This window comes from Podarcis muralis, chromosome 4 (assembly GCF_964188315.1).
Source record: "Podarcis muralis chromosome 4, rPodMur119.hap1.1, whole genome shotgun sequence".
NCBI lineage: Eukaryota > Metazoa > Chordata > Lepidosauria > Squamata > Lacertidae > Podarcis > Podarcis muralis.
Window position 1 is genome coordinate 36,409,325 of NC_135658.1, and position 16,001 is coordinate 36,425,325.

General features: G+C 44.4%; 1 protein-coding gene across 1 annotated transcript; it reads left to right on the forward strand.

The window, feature by feature from the left end:
- The first annotated feature begins 11,501 nt into the window (after positions 1–11,501).
- On the forward strand, positions 11,502–14,032 carry LOC144327473 (uncharacterized). The gene is made up of 2 exons (XM_077927074.1): positions 11,502–12,036; positions 12,239–14,032. The coding sequence occupies exons 1-2, from the start codon at positions 11,502–11,504 to the stop codon at positions 12,811–12,813; spliced, it is 1,110 nt and encodes a 369-aa protein (XP_077783200.1). The 3' UTR covers positions 12,814–14,032.
- The last annotated feature ends 1,969 nt before the right edge of the window (positions 14,033–16,001 follow it).

Sequence of the window (16,001 nt, forward strand, 5' to 3'; positions counted from 1 at the left end):
ATAGGTCTTGAGGTTTGCATTCAGTCCCTCCTCTAAGACTTAGTTCTCAGAAGTGGTCAGTCTATACCTGGGCATGACCACTTCAGACTTCAGGAGGGGACTAGCACAATTGCATGCCACACAGAGAAGGTTCCTGCATTCAGGTTTTCATTCATTTGCTTATTTCCATGCAGAACTGTGGTAGGATGTGATTGTTGATGCTAGAAACACCAGGTGATAGCTTCCCAACACAAGATCACACAATAAAAGACCTAGCCTCCACAAATCCACTCACCTCCGCACTAGGGGCAAGTGTGAACCCAAACCTTTGGTGAGCAGAACACCCAGCAACATGCAGGTCCCTATCCTGAAGTTCTCATTTCTTCAACAATGTTTTGAGCAGCTTTGACAGGTGTCCCTTGGGATTGGCTCTCTTCATTGTCTATCGATTGGTTTATTCGTTCAAAATATCTTTAAGTCAATGTTTATTTTTAAACCATCCTTACTGATCTCAGGGCAGTAAACAAAGGGCACGGCCATCTAGAGTATGGTAATAAAACAAAAATACAACATTCCACAATCATTAAAATGCAGAGCAGCTAAAATGCTCTAGTGAACCAATACAATGCTCAAAATGCCTTGGAAAAATGAGAGAAGGCCCTGCCTTTCTCCAAAGCCCTGTATGCACGACAGAGGACTCAAGAGAGGGGAGGATTGGTGGTGACCCCAAAAACAAAATGACTAGTAAGTCAATCCAGCATATGTGTACCTCTCTGTCCGTGACTCCACCCTACTTGCCAAGTTTAGGATGACGCTACAGCTGTAGGGGCTCAAGTAACTGCTTGAGCTGCTATAGCTGAAGCAGAGACCGATACACACAGAGAATCTACAGCAAGAGTACAATCCAAGAAAATTAAGTGTGCTTAAACCTAGCAAAATCAATGGAACTTAATTAAGCACGTACTTAAGCACTTAAGTTCCATTGATTTTATTGGGAATGGAAGGCTACGGCACGCACTGCATTTGCTTCAGTAGCCTTCCTGTAATATATGATCCCCCACCTATGTAACAGCTCTGCCTGGTACGAGATAAGGCAAAGCTGAACCCGTAGACATTGACTAAAAGCCATGGCTGAGTTGAGCCTCGGGTAGTGTGAAGGGATGAGTTAAGAGATTAGAATTCTTTGAAAATATTAATTACTCCTTTGGAACAAACCTGTCCCATCTGTTTAGATGTGGGTCAGCTTGGAGCTTGACACAATTCCCTTAACTAGAGCGGAAGGACCATAGCTCGGTGGCAGAGAAAATGCTCTGCATGAAGACCATCCCACACTCAATCCCTGGGAACTTCATATAAACAGAGAGCAGGCTGCCAGTACCAGCAGACACTACTGGACTCAATGGAGAAATGGTCTTTGAAAACAATATTGTATTGTTTTGAATGAAATAATAATAAACAGCAACTGTTCTTTTTCCAAAAAGTGTAGTGTGTGTTGTCATTCTGAGACAGGGTTTTATGTTAACCACAATTAATAAAATGTATATCCATAATCTTCTCTAGGACTGCCCTTGAGCCATTAAATTTGATTTGTCCTTAAATCAAAATGGCCTCCCCAGTATTTCTGCATTGTTTTATTGACTGAGATAGCTCAGTCAGTGGAGCATGAGATTCTTTATCTCTGCTCAGCCATGAAACTCACTGAGTGACCTTGGGCCAGTCACTGCCTCTCAGCCAAACCTACCTCACTAGGTTGTTGTGGAGATTAAAGAGGAGGGGGAGAACTATGTATGCCACCTTGAGCTCCTTGGGGGGAAAGGTGAGATATAAATGCAGTAAATATGAAATAATAAATCAGTTACTGAGCAAACGTTAAGAACAATGCATTCTCATTGTTAAAGATGCTGCAGGTTGCTTGTGTGTGTACGTGCCATTTAATTTTAAAAATCGGAAAATGGCTACCCCTTAATTAGACTGAAATCCATCCAAGTTTTAAGCCAGCAAACAATCTGGCCAATCAACAGAAGTAGTCATTTTTTGAAATGATAGAACAATTTGTTATTTATGGCATGCCAGGTTTTTATCATACCAAGAAAGGTGGTGATTATCATTAGGACTATTACTTGGTCTTTTTAAAACAACAACAACAACTGAAAATTAGTTGGGTTGATGCCAAAGGATGGGGGAAAGTGCAGTTTACTGATTAGTGTTTTCTGTTTTAAAATCACTCCAAATTACACCTCCTGAAATCAATAAGGCTAGGGTATTTAAAAGTGTTTTCTCCCCCTTTCCTTATAAAGATATTGCTTTGTTTGTTTTGGTTGCTTTGTAAAAGATGAATCGTAATATTTGCTAGAATCCAACTGTCATAATTTTGGAAAGAAATATTGACGCGGTCTCATTGCCTCCTTCCTTCAACATTCCCTCCTACAAGCCAAGGCAGTTCAGTTCATCCAAGAGTCCACCATAGACTAGCCTATATAGAATCCACACCACATTTTGGAACCAGCATAAACTCAACAAGTAATTCAAATTGACTTGAGAGTAACCTAAATGGCATGCTTTAAAGGAAGGCTGTCATTTTACAGTTTTTGTATGATCCAACAAATATATCTTTGCTGCCCTTTTAAAGACTGGTGCATCTTTGTGCAAACATTTCTTTTCATTTGTTCATTTGTTTGGTTGCATCACTAATCTAGTGAGAGTTGCTTTTTGTGTGAATAAACATATGATGCTCAGTCCATCAGCGTACGTCTCCATGCCATTTCTATTTTGAAATTAATGCGTATCCTTTAATTGCCCCATTTCTTAATTTTCTGCAATCTCTGATGTTGCCAGTGATGCTGCTTTCTTTCCTTCCAATAACTATCTCTGCTTCCCTTGCTGAATATCTCTTGACCGCCTGTTCTCCAAAGCATGTACACAATCTTTTACTGAGAAATGGTATTTCAATAATAAATGCCTACCACAATCCTGGAGCCAAGAAACGGGTTGGCTTGCATAAATATATGATATTCAGCTCCTTCCTCGCTTCTTGGGTTTTCTACTCCCTTCTGCGTCATCAGGTTGCAATACTACAGAATTTACTTTCTATATATCATTAGAGTTGCAGCATGTCTCTTAGGGTCTAGATTGGGGCTGCCAGCATGTGCCTTCTGGATGCTGCTGGGCTGCGACTCCCATCATCCCTATTGGCCAGGTTGACTCCAGACAACATCTGGAGAGCATCCTGTTGACTACCCCTACTCTAGACTCAGTACATCACAAGCACATCCTGGTAATTCCATGACCCACAGTCTGCAGCCTTCCAAGCCTATTTTGCTCTTGGGATCAAGGTGATGTTTGCCCCCAATGTTCTTGGCTTCTACATTTCCCCCCTCCATGCTTCCAATCCATCACCCATTTCCCCCCTTCAGGTTATTGCTTTTCTAGCTTGCAAACTAAGAGATGCCCAGTTAAGTGTCAACCACCACTTCAGTGTGCTTGCCAGCATTTACTTCTGAAGGCAATTAAATTTGTGTGTTGCTGCAAAGAGACAGATAACCCACTTTTCAACCTTCGGTTGGCAGCATTTGCATGTGACTGTTGACTTTCACCAGATTTGGGACATTGATTGTAACTTTACACATTTCTAGAAGATCGTAGAGAAGGCATAGACAAATGGTTGTTTTTCAGTCATCAGAGGTAACATTTTAATACACTGCCATTTTGCCCTGGCAACTGCATGCTTTTTATTTATCCACAACACCCGGTTCTTGCTTTGTGAACATCTGGAAGGAAGATGGGAAAGCATTTTCAAAGGAAACAATCAACACTGCAGCAGAAATCACAGAGCTTTTACATCTACAACAGCTTGTTTCTCTGCAGCTAAAATATAATGTGATTCTAGAATGCTTAGAGTCTGATATTAACACATCTATTTAGGCTTTGATGACAGATAACATAAATATTAATAGCAATTGCATCAAAACTTGATTTCAGACTAAAGCAAAATGTTATTCGAGTCCATCTCTTGAGTGTTAACTGGTCTCCCTGTTGAATATATATAGTATTAGTCCAGATTGCTGTGTGTGACACGAACTTTATTACATGCATGGGAAAATAGACTTCTTATTTTTTAAATTACAGGGATTTTCAAATAGGGAGAGCTGGGTGTAATGGGCATCAATTATCTTGTGGAACAGTACATGAGAGGTGCAGAGAGAAATTAGAGGACACATCTGAAGGATAATTAGTGCAGCAGGTAACGAGAAACTTGAACTAATTCCAGGTGAAATGTTTCATGCTCTATTTTTCTTTCTGACTATTTAGTGCCCTAGTAGTAATATTTCATACCTTTGAGTCTCTCCTGTAGTAATTATGGCAAAATGTGTGACTGATGTCTAAGGAGAAGCTATAGCGCAACAAGCGTATTGTTCACATGAAATAGCACGTGTTGATCTTTATGTTTTAATCCCTCATTTACTGTAATAGCCTTCATGTAAATGAATCTCTTACAGAAAATGCATAAATATTTTTGTTCCCAGCATTATGATGTCATAGCACCTATAAATATACTCAAGGAAGAGAAATACATTCCATTAAAGGGAGCGTTTATTGCTCCTCCGGGAACACCATCCAGCAAAAGGATGTACAACTCATAATTCTGCCCCCTTCTTTTCCGGGGGAAGGAGAAAATGAATGGGAATTCCATGCTTCCCACCAAGTAGCACAAAAAGATCCTGATACTCAAATCCATATGCCATGCTTTGCCTAGGATGGGCTTGTGAAGTGCTGGCAGACTTAATTGTTATGCCCTGGGGAGCCACAGTTGGCAGATACAAGTGATATTAACAAGACAAATATGTCTCACTATATTTACCAGGTGATTACTGCTATTTCAAAGGCAGTAAATTCTTATATTTGTTCGTATGCTGCTGCAGTGACAGAAGGCAAGCTTGATGTTGAGGAGGAAACAGGCTTGGGAAATGCTGTGAAGGCATTCAAGTAGCATCGCTACCATTAACTGCCTTTCAATGGTAGCATTTAAAACCACAAGCATTTCACACTGTGTATTCAAGTGATTTATAAGGCCACATATACTCTACAATGGCATCTGTAGCTTCCAAATGTCTAAGCTGTGCCTCGACTTTATGTTCTGTTTCTTTTAATTACTGCAATATGTTGGGTTGCATCTAAGGCTTGATCATTTTTTTTATATATAAAAACAACATTTGGTATTTCCAAAGTTCAACAGTTTGCCTATACTTATTAATGGCATGCGGTTAAGTGACACATTTTTTTGTCAGCCTCCAGCTCTCTTTTTCAAGTTTTCGAGGAGGGTGACGGTTCACTAAGAGAAAGAGAACATGTAGAAAATATTAGATTGGCTTCTGCATTCGTGATATAGCCATATTTAAAATTTAGGTTCAACTTAACCTAAAGGAAGCCTCCAAGTGCACAACCAGAGATGTACAATGCTGCAGTTGAATAGCTGGTGCTCATTTTTAGTCTGTGATTCTCTGGTCTCCCATCCACAACACCTGCAGGGCACCACTTTGGGGGTCCCTGCACGAAAGAATCCATAGACTGAGTATAGTCAAGGATAAACTATGGGATGACAAAGCTGAAGGGATATTCTCTATCAATAACCATTGAACCTCTGCATCCCAGGAAGAATGTCATTGCAGGAGAACACCAACCTGACACCATCCATCAGCTAGTGAAGTTATAGCAGTTCAAATGCTTGCTTCTGTCTTCCTTCCCCTTTCCTTTTTCATTTTGCTCTGTGTCTTTTTAGACTGTGAGACTGCAGCAGGAACTGTCTCATTATCTTTTGATATATCTACAATGCTTAGGAAATTTTAGGTGCTTTAAAAGTGTTTAATGATGATGATCTGCAGGGGTGAGCCACCACTGTGAGCATTGTCCTTGGTGCATTAGTCTAATCCCTCTCATCACTACATATTGTGACCCATAATCTCCAGTCTGTGTGGCAATGACATTATTACGGCGTGCCAAAATCTGGGCCGGCAAGACACTAGGAAATATCCACACTCATTATATGACTTCAGCTGTGCAGACTGCATGCTAGTTTTGGTCTCAGCAATGTAGGCTGAAGTATCCTACACAGCTGGACTGAGAAGTGTGAACATGGTCAATAGTGCCTTTTACAAGCAGTCAGGAGCAACCAAACTGACCCATGGAACATAAAAGCAAAAAAAAATATGGTGCCTAATCTTGTGATGCCCAGTCTATCATTGTGCCAAATCTGCAAAATGATTTGCAAAGTTCATGTTGCAAAACATTTGACAACACTAACTCCATGGTTAGCTAAACCCTCTAATGAAATTTGGACATGGAAGAAATGATGAACTGCAAGAACTCTTCACATTACCACAATACATAGTATTTAGGATAAGGGTTTTGTTTGGGGGGTTTCCAGCCAGAACTCACAGGAACGGAGTACCAGCACCTCTCAGGTGGCCACCATTGTCATTCTAAGAGAACATGGGAGGCAGTTACGGTGAGTTCCGGCACCTTTTTTTCTAGAAAAATAGCACTGTTTATTTTACAGAATTTGAAAGGGGGTGGGTGGGAGTGTTTTGAAAATCCACCACCAGTATTGACAAGGGTCTTCAATGTTGTCTTGAGCACACTCGTGCTTCCTGTTTCTGGCAATATGGACAATAGATTACTTCTTGATCCTGAGCACTGTTTGATTGTTCTGTTTCATCACTGATACTGATGAGCCTATAACTACAATCACTACCTATAATCACTCTCACTGCTTGACTGTGGGCTGTAGGATTGAGGAAAAGTAAGCTCCATTTCTCTAGCTTTTATAAAGCGTGTTCTCCCTAGCAGAGAGCACGTGTTGCGGTTGGGAACAGGCCACCCTCCGGTGACTAGGCAAATTTAGTTGAAGCCCGACCATTTAGATGGTTAAACTGGGTTGCTGGGGTGTTTTGATTGTTGCCAATTCGGAGGAGGGGTCAGAGTCTATATATACAGGGGCCAGACTTTGGCACGGCCTCTTGGCCGTTTTGCATCGGATCACATGGAGCGCTTGGACAATCTTCTCATTGTCTGGTTACATTTCTTTATTTCTTTATTTCCCCTTTCTTTTTAATCCTCTCTAGTCCCTTAAATAATTTAATTTCCCCCTTTTCCTGTTTGATTTCCCACCCCACCCCTTACCCTGCCCAGTGGGAAGATTCTCCCTGTATCTGTGGCTTGCCTTTCCCAATAGGGAGAGAGCCCCCGTTAGGGGCTTTCTTTCGCAAAAAGGTTTTCCCCATTTCTCTTGTGGAAATTGTGGAGCTAGTCAGGGCTGTTCCCAGCTTAGCTGGAATCACTTTCGTTTATAGTATCCCCAAAGGTTGGCTTATTTTGAGTGTGTGCAGCGCGGTTGGCCAAATTTTAAGCTAGCCTTGGGTGGGAGCACTAATTTGAGTTCTTTTAATATTGCTATGACATTCTCGCTATAGGAATGTATCTGCTTGCAGGCCCAGTTACTGCTAATGTTTATCTGAGGCAGACAGAGGGCCCCAGAGGCTCCCTGTGCCTCCAAGGATTATGAGCACTCTGTATATGCTCTTGAACTATGCTGTTTCTGAACAAGTTTATTTTCTTTAAGTTTGTTTTGCCCTGATAGTGGCGACTGCCATTTTAGAGATGAGCCATTGTGGCTTAGTGGCTAAAGTGTAGGACTAGGACCTGGGAGACAGGGTTCATATTCCCCTCTTAGCCATTGTTATAACAAAACAAAATAAACTGCTCCTTTTGGGCTATTCTGTTGCTGGGTAGTTCAGCCCATTTGTGATAAAAGAACTTTGGGTTTCTTGAAGGGGTGCTTCCCTCTAAAAGGGCAAGCAGGGGTACCTGGACAAGCTGTGGGCTATTTCACTGAAAACATTTATGCCTGGCCTAGCAGGTGATCATCGGGCTTTGCCCTAGAATTTGATGGCCTGGAAGCGTTTCCGGCCAGAATAGTGTCCCCATGTGGTCCATGAAGCATTGGTTTCACTGGGTCAGCGCATAGTGCCGGTAATGTTTTGGTTGCAGGATTGGTCCCTGTATGGGACAGCTGCATGCTCCCCCATTGCTCTACCTGGACACTTAGGTCCTTTTGGTGGTTACCTCACTGCGAGGGATGTAACGGGCGCCAAATTGCAATATGCAAGTGGGAGAAAGCACCTTTGTGTGCCCGCATTGCAGTTTGCTCTGTGCGTTGAAGAGCATGGCGCTGCACGGGCTGCAATTGCATTGCATTGCGTGAGAGATTTGCAATTGCATTGCACGGAGGGTGTGTGCATTGCATGGAGGGGGTGTGTGCATTGCACGGAATGTGTAGTTGCATTGCACGGAGTGTGTTGTTGCATTGCACGGAGTGTGTTGTTGCATTGTACATAGTGGCTTGTTGCATTGCACAAAGTGGCTTGTTGCATTGCACAAAGTGGCTTGTTGCATTGCACGGAGTGTGTGTCTGTGTGCATTGCACGGAGTGTGTAGTCGCATTGCACGGAGGGTGTGTGCATTGCATGGAGGGTGTAGTTGCATTGCACAGAGTGTGTGTTTTTTTTGCATTGCACAGTGTGTGTGCATTGCACAGAGTATGTAATTGCATTGAACGGAGGGTGTATGCAGTGCATGGAGTGTGTAGTTGCATTGCACGGAGTGTAGTTGCATCGCATGGAGTTTAGTTGCATTGCATGGAGGATGTGTGCATTCCAGGGAGTGTGTTTTGCATTGAACGGAGTGTGTAGTTGCATTGCACAGAGCATGTTTTTGCATTGCACGGAGTGTGTAGTTGCATTGCACGGAGTGTGTAGTTGCATTGAACGGAGTGTGTAGTTACATTGCAGGGAGAGTCTGTGCACTGCACGGAGTGTGTTTTTTGCATTGCACGGAGTGTGTTGCTGCATTGCAGGGAGAGTGTGTGCACTGCACGGAGTGTGTTTTTTTTGCATTGCACGGAGTGTGTAGTTGCATTGCGTGGAGTGTGTGTGCACTGCACGGAGTGTGTTTTTTTTTTTTTGTTTTTTTTTGTTTTTTGTTTTGCATTGCACAGAGTGTGTGTCTGAAAAGGAAGCTGGCTCGGCGGCAGCTTTCTCGGGACTTCTTTAGGGGTTCTGGCCAGCGTCGGCCCTGTAAGTTTACTTATCATGATGGCAGCGCAAGATGCCCCCTGCCCGAGCGGGGGCTGGAAGCTGGCAAGCAATAGCTCAATACCTTTTGCCCATATTCACATTTTATTTAGGGATCCAGTTGGATATCGTTGCTAAAATATACCACTTGCCTATGGAGAAGCTGTCTGCCTTGAAGGAAGTTATTTTGTAATACTTCCTCTGTAGCAAGTGATGCTTCATCAGATCCGATCTTGCTGGGTCACTTAATTAATCTTCCCACTAGGCCAGGCTGCCTGCGGCCTGAGGTCCCCTTACCTTTGTGTACGCCTACCAAGTGTGGTGAAGGCAGATATTAGGCGATGGTAGCAATTCCTGAATGTATGCAATAGTAGTTCGCCATGGCAGGATACCTTGAACCCGCACAGGGATTTTCAGGTTCATGCTGGTGCTGCTGGATCTTTGCCCTTTGGTTTTTATTTCAAGGGCTGCTGGTGTGCAAAGCTATGGCCTCAAGCCTGGTGTGGTGAGGAAATCATGTGACATAACTTTTCTTGAGTTTTCCCCATTGTAGCAGTTCACATGTGGCCCGAAGAGTTCAGTGACCATTGGATCTGCTTTTGGTCTGATAACCAGGTAGTGGTGAGCGTCTTGGCAAAACAGTCCTCACGCTCTAGCACAGTCTCCGCCCCTCCACTCATGCTTTCGAGCTGCGCCACTTAAGTTTTAATATTGTGCTTTCTACTCTCCAAATTACGGGATCCTCTAATATTGTCGCTGACACTCTATCCGATTTTCAGATGAAGCGCTTCAGATCCTGGGCTCCAGACTCAGCTATTGCCAGACTTTTCCAGACCACCTGTGGCATTTTGACAACAACATTTTGACCTGGACCTGTTTTAATTCTCTTCCTACCTTTTAACCTAATGTACCGAGCCTATTTTGGGCCATTATATGCTTTATACACACCTGCATTTTAGATTCTCGGCGCTGGCAACTAAATCTTTACATTATTGTCTTAGGGTATTTAAATGTCATAATGCCAGTAATATCGCTTTGAACTATGATTGGTTGCTTGTCTCTAGCATTTTTATTATTTATTTATTTATTTATTTATTTGTCTTATCCTTGCTATGGCTGTATGCTAAGGCAATAAAGGTTGATTGATTGATTGATTGACAACAATTAGTGATTACAGAGAGCAGCAGCTTCCATTTCCCCTTCTGCTTTTACCTCTTATGGGAAGGCCTGGATGGATTTCTTAGCCTTAAGCTGGCAGTTCTCGGCCATTCAGATGAATTAGCCCCCATCCTCTGAGCAGATCCAGCAGTATTTGGTCCACCTGCTGCAGATTGGGCGTGCGGTTATAACTATCAGAATTCAGTCCGCTGCAATGTCTGTTACACTGAAGCTTTATTTTCAGAGACCCTCGTAAAAAGTTTGTAGGGCGCAGGGCCTTGGAAGGTTGGAATAGGCTCCAACCTCATAGGACAGTGGGCAGGAAGTCAGTCAATTTTTACCTATGCAGTATCTGCAACAAGTTAAAACTTGTCTGCTGGTTAAAGATCAAGGCGAGACTCCTTTCAGTAGTCCATTGCATTTTCGCACTGAGGGTTGGGAAAATGGTTGTTGGAGCCAGCACGGGGCTGAGAGTCTTGAGGCTTATTGCTTCAGGACTTTTCCTTATCCTTTGGAGCTTGTCATTAGAGTTGGGAACTCTAAAACAGACTTAGTGGGCAGGAGTGCCACAATCAGGCTTCCCGCCACAGGTGAGGAGGGCCCTTGCCCAGTTATGGATAACAGAATATTTGGCTTTTATTCCCTGGGGGTTGGCCCGCTCCTAGTGCATGAAAATGGGTTCCCGTTAGCCAGGCATCAATGTGCTTACGTTGTGCACCAGTTATTACGGCCTGCGGCTTGCTTACCGCTGAACGCCTCATTCCTTACGATTAGGTGCTGCTGCAAAGGCTGCACACTGGGGGCCTGTCAGTAGACAGGATTGTGAATACCATCTCGCTCACCCAGGGTGTCTGCCCTTTTGCGGGCATTTGTGCCGCATTGCTTACGTTGTAATATAGTTTTTTCCGCACGTTTTATTCCTGGGGTGTCTAACGAAATTGCTGATGCTCTGTCCCGTTTTCAGATGGAGCGGTTCAGACTTCTGGTTCCAGAGGCGCGGATACGTCCGGAATATTTCCCGGATCATCTCTGGAACCTTGGCAGCGATTAGTTTTTCAGGGAGTAGCGGCATCGGTTTCCCCTTCTACCTTGAGATCTTACGGAAAAGCTTGGGCTGATTTTCTGGCATTTCTGCGCCAGTCAGCCGGGGGGCTAGCTGGGGTCCCACCCACCTCATCGCAGGTGCTACAATATTTGGCTCATTTATTCCAGATGGGGCGTGTGGGCAAGACACTTAGGATGCAGGCAGCTGCTATTGCATTTTTCTGTAAGATATATTTTGACACCGATCCTTGTGCGAAGTTTGTTGTTCGCAGAGCCCTTGAGGGTTGGGGTCGACTCTGTCCTTCTCGGCCACCAAACCGACGCCCCATCTCTTTTGAATTGTTGAGCAAGATGCGCAAAAGACTGCGGGTGGTGTGTTGGTCTGATTATGAGGCCCGCCTGTTTTCGGCTGCCTTTTCAATTGCCTTCTTTGGAGCATTGAGAGTGGGTGAACTAGTGGTGGAAGACCACAGGGATGGTCGTTCCAGGGGCCTTCTGCTCCAGGATGTGCAGCTATCCCCTGCGGAATTGAGAATTACGATTAGGCATTCAAAGACGGATCAGAGGGGCAAAGGGGCTCTCATTCGTCTCCCTGCCACTGGGGCGACAGGCCCTTGCCCAGTAAAGGATGTTAACAAGTATTTAGTGGTGAGGGCGCAAGGGGATGGGCCACTGCTCCGGCACGAGAATGGGTCACCCCTAACAAGGCACCAGTTTGCAGGGGTGATGCGTAAGGCTATCCTGGCCTGTGGTGGCGTGGCTTCTGATTTTGCCCCCCATTCCTTCCGGATAGGGGCCGCCACTACGGCAGTGCATTGGGGTCTGTCAGCTGCTCGAATACAGGATTTGGGTCGTTGGAAGTCGAATGCGTTCAGGAGATATGTTCGCTAACGATTTGGTATCTTATATTGTTCTTTGTTTATTTATCTCAGGTCTGTCAGCCATACGCATCTGGATGGTGGGGCACAGCATCATCCATTGGGCTGGTGTTGCAGCACGGCAGTCCGCAATGGGTCCAGGTCTTGGCCTTCCTTCGCATGTTCGGGTGTCCTGGCTGTCCAGACGAGGAATGCGCTGGTCAGAGTTTTTGCCAAGGATTCGAAGGCAGTTGCTCTTGGAAGGGCCGCCAGAGGCTATTGTGGTGCAGCTGGGGGAGAATGACCTGGTTGCCATGGACTGTTTATCGCTACGTGCTGCAATTATGGCTGACCTGGAGACGCTGCAGGCAATGGTGCCCACAGCAAAGATATTTTGGTCTAAGCTTTTGCAACGACATTTTTGGTTGGGAAGTCGTTGCCCGGTGGCCACGGAAAGGGCCAGAAAGCGCATCAACGCTGCTGTTTCCAGAAGGATTGTGGAGCTGGGTGGAGAGGTGATTTTTCACCATGAAATCTCCTATCATGCGGCAGCTCTCTTTAGAGCTGATGGTGTGCACCTTTCTGCTTCTGGGAATGAGGCTTGGCTAGGTGCGGTGGTGGCCAAGCTGAGGTCTTGGCTGGGGCTGTGAGTGGTTTGGCGGGGAGCTGAGGGCTCCATGGCGGTTAGGCATTGGTTAAATTGGTGCTTGGAGGGGTAAGTGCCTACCCCTCCAAATGATGCGGATGGGAATTCCGTTAAAGGAAATCCAGGGGCTTGACATTCTTTCGTCCTTGTCCCCGGAGTCGGACTTGGGCCGGTCAAGACCCCACCGGAACATGAGGGTGAGAGGTGTTAGTCTGATTACCCAGCTTCATTCTCACCCAATACTTGTTTCCCACGCTGGCTTCCGCCGGTGTCCGGAAGACCAGCTCTGTCCCTGAGGGCAAGGACAGATAGTCATAACCAATGCCTAAGCAACCACTCACATTTTTTGTATTTGAATAAAGTTGTGGCCAAAATTATGCCAAAAACCTTAAACAAAAATTGATGTGTGAAGTGTGAATTATTGGGGGGCTACTGTGACTCAACACGCAAAGCGTGTTCTCCCTAGCAGAGAGCACGTGTTGCGGTTGGGAACAGGCCACCCTCCGGTGACTAGGCAAATTTAGTTGAAGCCCGACCATTTAGATGGTTAAACTGGGTTGCTGGGGTGTTTTGATTGTTGCCAATTCGGAGGAGGGGTCAGAGTCTATATATACAGGGGCCAGACTTTGGCACGGCCTCTTGGCCGTTTTGCATCGGATCGCCCTCCCTCCCGCCCTTTTATAGGGTGGTTTTTTTGTTTTGCTCGCTTGACCTTGCTATTGCCTGTCATGGGGTCGTCCGCCTTGGTGCGGGGGCCTAGTAGGAATTTTGCCATCTGGCTGATTGGCTGGTGCCATTTGGTTTTTGCCTACTACGTAGCAAATCGTCACAACTTGTAAGGTTGGCGGTTAGGCATTGGTTAAATTGGTGCTTGGAGGGGTAAGTGCCTACCCCTCCAAATGATGCGGATGGGAATTCCGTTAAAGGAAATCCAGGGGCTTGACATTCTTTCGTCCTTGTCCCCGGAGTCGGACTTGGGCCGGTCAAGACCCCACCGGAACATGAGGGTGAGAGGTGTTAGTCTGATTACCCAGCTTCATTCTCACCCAATACTTGTTTCCCACGCTGGCTTCCGCCGGTGTCCGGAAGACCAGCTCTGTCCCTGAGGGCAAGGACAGATAGTCATAACCAATGCCTAAGCAACCACTCACATTTTTTGTATTTGAATAAAGTTGTGGCCAAAATTATGCCAAAAACCTTAAACAAAAATTGATGTGTGAAGTGTGAATTATTGGGGGGCTACTGTGACTCAACACGCAAAAACACATGTTCATATCTGATATGTTAGATTAACGGTGATCCCATCAGGTTTCTATGGAAAGCAGATAGCTTTGGGTGCCGTGCGAGTCATATCCTAGGGAATGAGAAATAATTGAAAGGTATGTTCACTGACATTTTAATATCAAACAAAGTAATATTCTGGCAGCAATGTAATCTTCCAGCCCCATCAAACACTATAATATCATGTAACAATGAACCAAAATATTAAACCTAGTCGAGTAAGCACACACCCAATTTTCTCCTTTCCGTCCTGCAATGCTACCACACAAACAGTCCTGTTACTTCACCCTTTCCCTATTGAAAGGGCATGTGTCATTTAAGCTTTATTGGTTCATAACCTGTTGCAGAGAATTTGTGCTTATCTGAGCATTACTGAGCCAGCACATTTTGTTTGTGTGAATGTCTTCGTTCCGGATGTCTGCTCTGGCATCTTGCTATGGTTAAGCAGCTCGCTGGTGTCTTGCCAGCAAATCATACATACCTCTCCCTTCTCCATCTCCTCCCCTTCCCCCTCCCTTCCTTCCTCTTGTGTCACACATACTGTAGGTGCCCAGTGACATTAAAATGTTGAGTATTCATTATTTCCCAGCTCTGACTGGTTAGCTGTGTGTTGTCATCTCGTGTGCTTTCAACTTCAAATGTTGTTATTGATTTCTTCTGCTCGATGCATCTTCTCTGACTGGGTTGGGAGGGAACTTAATAATTCCATGCACAGTCGTACATCAGAAGTCGAACAGAATCTGTTCTGGAAGTTTGTTCGACTTCCAAAATGTTTGGAAACCAAAGTGCAGCTTCTGATTGGCTGCAGGAAGTTCCTGCAGCCAATCAGAAGCTGCAGAAGCCCCATCAGACATTCGGCTTCCAAAAATAGTTCACAAACCGGAACACTCACTTCTGGGTTTGTGGTGTTCGGGAGCCAAAACGTTCGAGAACTAAGCTGTTCAAAAACCAAGGTACGACTGTATATCCCCCAAAATAGCAATGAAAGTGCCTTTTCAAATATGTATTATCTCAGGATCTGACCTGGCAGAGGCAGAAGCAGAAGCATTCTGAGCAATAGAACCATAGGAAGAAGTGTAATAGGAACATAGGAAACTGTATAATACTAGGCCGGACTGTTTGTCTATCTGTACCAGTATTGTCTAGCCTTACTGGCAGGAACTCTCCAGGTTTCAGGCACAGTTGTTACCTAATGTTACCTAATATTTGACTTCTTTCACTGGAGATGTCAGGGTCTGAACCTAGAACCTTCCAGATTGAAAGCATTTGCTCTACCACTGATCTATTATTTCACCTTCTTAAAATGCTCACAGCCATTCATTTCTCTGACATCTATTCCCACCCACACATAATAATTTTTACCTCAGTAAATTATTTCCTTACGCAGTAAAAATGAAGACTGACTCTCACAACAATTTCCCTGTTCTTGACTGCTCCCCCTCCACCCCCCAAAATCCCAGATTACATGTTCCCTCAGTGGTGATGTAAAGACGCAAAGGTTCTACAGTGAGCTCAGACTGTAGCTGAGTGCTCCATGGTGAGAATTGTCCACAACGTGCAAATGAGCAAAAATGAGACTTCTACACTTTACACATATTGATTTCTCCCTGTGCCAATAAATTTAAATAAAAATTGGTTCCTTTTTCATCAATACTTTTTCAAGTCAGTTGGGAATATAGCAATTCAATCTTAGTGTAAAGGGGTTAGAATGGAAGCCTTTCTCCATCTATATATTTCTTCTGTCCTACTGCTCTTCCTTTCGCCAAAGGATCAGATATGCTGCCAGCTGGATATAAGTTGAGAGTGGGGCAGAATCTTAAATGATAGGAATAATCAAATAGCATCAGTAGGTTTCATGTTTTATTGGGTCATGTATCTCAAGAGGATTTTAAAAAGTGAATTATTTGGAGA